We start from the raw sequence: 6,921 nt of genomic DNA, 5'->3' as shown, positions 1-6,921 counted from the left end.
TCTGACGACGGCGACGATCGACGGAGCTCCAGGAGTCGCTGCAACAGGGCGCGGCGTTGGACGAGATGAGGCGGCGGCTCGAGCGGCGGTGGGCGCGCGCAGACGAGCTCCTTGTCGGCCCTGCCATGGCCCTAGCGCGAGGCGGACGCGGTGGCCGGCACGACGAGCGAGTAGACGGCCAGGCGGGCGAGCGAGTGAGGCGTGGCCTGGGGGCTCAACCAATGAGAAAATTTTCACCCCAGAGCAAAATTGCGCCCGGTGCAAAAAACGTCCCTGAGGCAACTAACGGTTTTTTTTTTGAGTTTTTTTTTCTTAGACCCAACGGATGAACCCAGCCGGCCCAACAAATGCGGAGTCATGAGACCTGTAACCCCGGCCCACGTCTTCTTCTGCTTCCTTCCTCTCCGGGCTCTCCGCAACTCTGCAGTTTCAGCGCAGTGCACTCAGCAGCCAGGACCTTGTCTCAAAAAAGAAAAAAAAAGAAGAAGAAGAAGAAGAAAAAACTCGGCAGCCAGGACAAACGGCGCGGCGACGACGGCGAGCGTGACCGCGAGCGCGCCCAGTCTCCCTACAGATCCGCGCGGCGGCCGGCAAGGTGCGATCCTCTCCCTCCGTCTCACCTGCTCTCTTGTCGCAGATCGCATAGGGAAAATTCGCTCGCCCGAAGAGTTCCAGCCCGTCCCGCCGCGGCTTCTTCTGCCTTCTTCGTCGTGGTTTCGAGCAGATCCGTTCGATTCGCGGTGGGATCCGTAGTTGTCTACGCGGGGTCACCAGGGGGGTGGCTGAGTGGCGCGGCTGCTTGGCCACGATCTCGTGGCCTGATCGATTTTTGCGTCTCGTGAGATTTGATTCCGGAATTCCGGCAGGAAATGGCTCGGGCTAGTCCATTATGTTCCTTTGTTGGATTTTGTTCTGTCAGGAACTAGCCTAAGCGAGGACTGAATCTCAGCGAAATTAACTCAAGAACAGAGATGACTTTGGGAAATTTAGCCAGGGGTTCGTATTGAAAGGGGAAAGTTGGTAGCTCGCCACCGGCGGCTAGTGCTTACAACCCAGTTACAAGGGGAATGCCTCGCATATGCGCGGGTCTCGTGGCCTTATAGCCATTACAGCTGGAGCTGGTAAAAGTAAGAAAAAGCAACAGAGAAGAAGAAAATGTGCCGGGCGACCGACAGCGACTTCCGGGTGCTTGGTGAACGCCCGATTGAAGATCAGCCGCAGCAGGTAGCTTCACTTGAACGAACCGTTATGATGGCTTGACGACTGTCCGGTGTGAGATCCAGGGTAGTGCTTCCATCCGAAACGTGGAAACAGGGGAGGTGTCTAATTCTTCAGTTTTCTTCAGACTGTGAGTCTGACATTTTCATAAGTTCATGGTAATTGTTGTGGCGTGCTTTGGGGGATCACCCGGTGGGTGCGGCATGCCGGTGGGTGCTTGGTCAGGTCCATCTGCCAGATACAGTAGTCCGCTATCTCTTTAAGATGAATTCAAAGTAATTCTCCAGTTGTGAATCTGGAAGGGATTATGCAACCCACAGAGCTGATTAAACCATATAGAATGGAATAGATCAGGAGCTGATTATGCTAGTTTGGTCGGAGCCGAGCTCCTCGCCATGGCCGCCGCTCCCCCTCGCTCCTGTACATGGGCGAGCACACAGCACTCGCGCGCATTCACCCGTGACTCACGCGCACACGCATGCCTCACATGCACACATCTGTCGCAGACCTCCTTATGGATCTGGTTGATTAGCACGCATCTATGTGAGCTATTGGGCTAGTAATTTTCTTCATTAGCATGGATGTTCTCCTCCTACGTTTTTTATTTTTGGTTGGGCTGGTAACTTTTCTGATTATCATGGATCTGTCCCCAAGATATTGCTAACTTGTGCTTATATTTTATTTTGTTTTGATGATGCAAACAATGTCAATATAATCAGTGCCCATGCCTTTATTAATTTATAAATTTGTGCTGAATTTATATAGATGGATGACAACAGCAAGACCCGAGAAACGCTGATAGTGCAAGCTGCTGGTTTGGTTGCTGTTTTGTGTGCCTATATGGCCACGATCACTACAAGGGCTAGAATTAGACTGGCTCCAGCTCAGTATCACCAACGCGATTCCCTGCCCGCCGCACTTGCAAAGTATGATATCACAAACTACACATATCCAAACAGCGGATTAATCCAGACCATCTACCTACACCATCTTGGGTTCTCAATCAAACTGAATAAACGATACCAATTCGGCCCAAGCGGAACCGATTGGACACGGCTTCACCGATAGAGATCTCCCACCGATACTACTACGTCCTTCCCCTCCCAGATCCCAATTCCACCAATTCCGTCCAGGAGCAGGATCGGACTCAAAATTCCCGTAAATCCGAGCAACTCTGTGAAATCACGCCACCATTTCTAAACCCCCGCATGCATACAGTTGGAACAAACCAATGCGCGTCAGATCGGGGGTGGCTAAAATCAAAAAAATCGAGGAGAAGAGGGTAAAACACGCAAATCCGGCGCGGAAGAGAAGATTCGGGGTGCTCACCGGAAAAGGAGGCGGCGCGCGTTGAAATGACAGATGGGTCAAAGAGATATCGTGGGAGATGGTTCCACTAGTCAGTGACACGTCGTGTTGCCAACCCGTCATACTCGATCACGGCCACAAACAAATCCGCATGCAGGGGGCGGTAGCGCAACCTGCTCGCTCAACACACCCAGTTCGACTGGCCTCACGCTTCTCCCTGACACGTGGGGCCACTGTTTCAGGAGCCCACATGTCATGCGCACGCACGCCATGCCGACTATTCGTCCATGTAGTAGTGTGCAATTCCTCTTCTTTTCAGAGGGCTTAGTTGAAAAAGGAACTAGGAATTGTGTGGTACGGTGGCGTCTCGTCTTCGTGCCGTGTTGTGTCGTGCTGGGGACGAGCGAGGCCAACGACCGACCGACCGCGCGTGACGGTGACCTCGCCGAGGGGCCGAAGCGATCAGATCGCTGCGCGCCGCCTCCTTCTCCGGTGAGCGCCCCGGTTCTTCTCTTCCACGCCGGATTTGCGTGTTTTACCCTCTTCTCCTCAAATTTTTGGTTTTAGCCGCCCCCCGATTTGAGGCGCATTGGTTTGTTCCGTCTGTATGCATGCGGGGGTTTAGAAATGGTGGCGCGATTTCGGGAGTAGCTCGGATTTACGGGAATTTTGAGTCCAATCCTGCTCATCGACGGAATTGGCGGTATTGGGATCTGGGAGGGGAAGGACGTAGTAGTATCGGTGGGAGATCTCTATCGGTGAAGCCGTGTCCAATCGGTTCCGCTTGGGCCGAATTGGTATCGTTTATTCAGTTTGATTGAGGACCCAAGATTGTGTTGGCAAATGGTCTGGATTAATCCGCTGTTTGGAAATGTGTAGTTTGTGATATCATGCTGCAAGTGCGGCGGGCAGGGAATTGCATTGGTGATACTTTGCTGGAGCTGGTGATTGTTGGAACTTTGCATGTGGGAGCCTGCTCATTGTCCAGTGTTTAGTTGATTCAGTTTCATATGTTCAATCATCTCTCAAGGCATATGTTTGTAACATGAGGTTGACTTTTCAGTTTCAGGGATCATCTGCACTGTAAGCTGGTAGCTGATTGAGAAGAGGGGAATACCAGCAATGTTCTCCTTGTTACATGGTCTATGGAACCATGTGTTCAGCAAGACAGAGTTCCGTGTGCTCATCCTTGGAGTCCATAAGGCTGGGAAGACGGTAATTCATCTCAAACTTATGTTTACATGTATGAAGTAATGAGTCAACTATCTCCCTTATGTGTTGAAGATTGAGTTTATTTGTATTCGTATCAAAACTTGATGTGCTTCTAATAATGACTATGTAGACCTTGCTAGAAAAGTTGAAGTCAATCTATTTGAAAGGAGGCCTTCCACATGATCGTATTGGTCCAACTGTGGGGCTTAATATTGGACGTATTGAAGATGCAAATGTAAAACTTGTTTTCTGGGATCTGGGAGGTCAGGTATGGTTTCTTGTGCTATTGGCCAGAATTTCTGGTTGACAAGCTCTTCAATGAAATTTCTCCATTCATCATCCAGGACTATTTTCATTTCATCAAAGATAGGTTGATATTTGCTCATTTCTCTGATGTCCATTTTCATTAATGGAGATCAAAATGATTAAATCTGGAAATCGAGATTCTTGCTCAAGAAAATTAATTGTAACCATGGTAGAGCTGCACATGTTGTATCTAATTTTGCTAGAACCGGGTCGCACTGGTTAATGGATTGTGTTTCACTGCTTTCTAAACCTTTTAACTGAGCAATAAAGATCCCATTCCCGTGTAAGTTACAAATGAACTAATTGCAGTTCAGATCAAATGCATTTGTACTTTATTTTTTTTCATGATCTTACTTTAATACCTGGAGATAGAATATGCTTCATTTTGCAACCAAAGTACCTGGATTAGATAAATGACAAGTGTAGGCTAGTTTTCATCCCTTATTTAGAATCCTCAAACGTAAAAGTTTCCTCTGGACATGCAAATTATTAGAACATTAGAGTTGATGCTTATACGGAAGGCATGTAACCATCATGTTTATAAGTTTTTTCATGTTTATGGCAAAACTGAAGCAAATGCTTATCTTAAGTAAGACCTTATACTTTGATACTACAGAGATCCTGGTCTACGTTCGTGATCATGTACCTAATATTTTTGCAGAAGTTTCTCTCTTACTGCTCCTGCTGTCTGATGTACTTTCAGCCTTTTAAGAACATAAGCTTTGGTAATACTGATAATTGACAAGTTAGACCTTTCCCATTATGTGGTTTAAGTTTTCCTTAAGGAAGCATACTGAACTGTAGTTATGACCTTCACTTTGTGAAAGCTAACAGGCAAAAATAAACTTCATTCCATAATTTCACAAAGACTACAATTTAGATAGCATTCTTTTTCTAGACATTGCGAATTCTAATGCTAACTACATGTTTTTGACAGCCTGGCCTAAGAACTATATGGGAGAAATATTATGACGAGGCTCATGCTATAGTATACGTTATCGACTCTGCCTCCGCATCAACATTTGAAGATGCCAAATCTGCTCTTGGTAAGTTGCTTCCATTTCTTTCGTCACAAAACATTCGTGTAACTTGTGCTGTTAACTGTATGTTCTAGTAAAGTCTGTCAAGGACTGGAAAAGTTAGGATCATTACTGGAGTGAATGGTGACTCAAAACATTTTTGTTGCAGAGAAAGTGCTTCGTCATGAGGATCTGCAAGAGGCACCACTACTCGTATTCGCCAACAAACAGGTTGAGTACTATACACCATACTTAAATTACCTTACAAAACTCAATGCAAAATTGGCACTTCTGGGAAAATTCTTTTTTCATGTGCATATGATGCACAGTAGTTGTAACTGTAAACCAATCCACAGCTGTTTAAGTGTCAGACGATATCAGTTTCCATGCTCCCTAGGCCATGAATATGCATCATATGTAGAGCTCAGAGCATGGAAGAGGTGAAACATGCTTTAACCATGTGCTTGCGCATAATTGAAGTTGTTCAAGAATTGACGCATTATCGCACTCGGTGGTATTCGTAACATTTTGAAGATGAGAGACACGCTGCAGAAAAAAAATTAACTGTCCATATTATTCATTTAGTCCCCTGCAAGTTCATTTCATCTTGATATGTTGCTTTAGCCATTTTCCTCGTGCCTCTTATATTTTTCATGTTTGGATGCTCCTCTCAACAGGATTTATCAGCAGCTGTCACAGAAGAAGAATTGGACAGACATCTTCACCTTAAAGAGTTTGATGAGAGGCCATATATGTTTGTTGCGGGATCTGCATATGATGGGTAAGTAGAGCAATCCCTTGAGTTCCCAAACGTATTTGCTTCATACTGAAGGATGATCCATTATTATGCATATTTCTACTAATTTCTTATCAAGATGGAGTTTCAGTGATTCAGTTTAGGCTAGCAACCACATTGCTTAACTCATTCTTATTTAAATATACATCGCTGAATATATTTTTCTTCTATGAATATATGATGGAACTAGCCACTTGGAAGGTAGACATGAAGAAAGTTGTGCAGACCTCTCTTTTTTAATGACCTTTTTATGGCAGGACGGGGATCAAACTGGGTATCGACTGGTTGGTAGAAGAAATGGGAAAGAGTAGGCGCACCGAGGCTCTAAGGGCACGCACCGACACATATGCGAAGATTTAGCACCATGACTCAAAACTCTGGTATCGTCGATTTTGAGAAGCACATAGCATTTGAGGATGCTGGCTGATGTCGTTGATCTCGTGTATACGCACTTTAGCATAATGTCATGATCAGTTGAAGCCCATCGTCATCCTCACTCTGCTATAGCCCAGAACCAAATGCCTTAGATGTGGCTCTTGCAGTAGTGATGGCAGAAGCGATTGTTCGTTCATTACTCGAAGGATATACAGTCATTACTCGTTTGGATTCGTGTTCATATGATGTTCCTTTTTTCTTGAAACATGCTGAGTGGCAATGTTGAGCACATGGTAGCTTTGTACGTCCGTAATGTTTGTCCCATAATTACATGCTGATGAGTGGCAATGTTTGTCAACATAAAAAGGATGCAGCTTCAAGTAAGACTGCCACTGTCCTAAAATCCTCTCATTTCGGGTTCTCATCCGGCATCACCAATAGAAATACTCCCTCCGTCCCTAAAAAAAAGCCTTTGGCTCCCGAGCTCAGCTGAGCTCTTTATCTGGACCATAGAGTAGTCTCGTGATCTGTGCCACTTTCTAGTTTTGAGAGGAAATATGAACCGTGTACGTGAGAAAATACGACTGTTCGCTCTTTCTCTTCAGTTACTCCCACGTCTCTCTCATTTTCATTTCTCAGGCATTGATGTGAGAAGCTAGCAGTTTCTCAATCAATTCTCTCTCTCCT

The 6,921-nt window shown here is 45.9% G+C and overlaps 1 protein-coding gene across 1 annotated transcript; it reads left to right on the top strand.

Moving 5' to 3' along the window:
• The first annotated feature begins 381 nt into the window (after positions 1-381).
• LOC123108988 (ADP-ribosylation factor-like protein 1) lies at positions 382-6,542 on the top strand. Its single transcript, XM_044530377.1, has 7 exons — positions 382-595; positions 3,590-3,741; positions 3,869-4,006; positions 4,982-5,090; positions 5,233-5,294; positions 5,741-5,844; positions 6,117-6,542. Exons 2-7 carry the CDS (start codon positions 3,649-3,651, stop codon positions 6,217-6,219), a joined length of 609 nt encoding a protein of 202 aa, XP_044386312.1. The 5' UTR covers positions 382-595; positions 3,590-3,648; the 3' UTR covers positions 6,220-6,542.
• The last annotated feature ends 379 nt before the right edge of the window (positions 6,543-6,921 follow it).

This window comes from Triticum aestivum, chromosome 1B (genome assembly GCF_018294505.1).
Source record: "Triticum aestivum cultivar Chinese Spring chromosome 1B, IWGSC CS RefSeq v2.1, whole genome shotgun sequence".
NCBI classification, from domain to species: Eukaryota; Viridiplantae; Streptophyta; class Magnoliopsida; order Poales; family Poaceae; genus Triticum; species Triticum aestivum.
The sequence above is the reverse complement of the archived record's forward strand: the minus strand, read 5'-3'. Positions and strand labels throughout refer to the sequence as shown.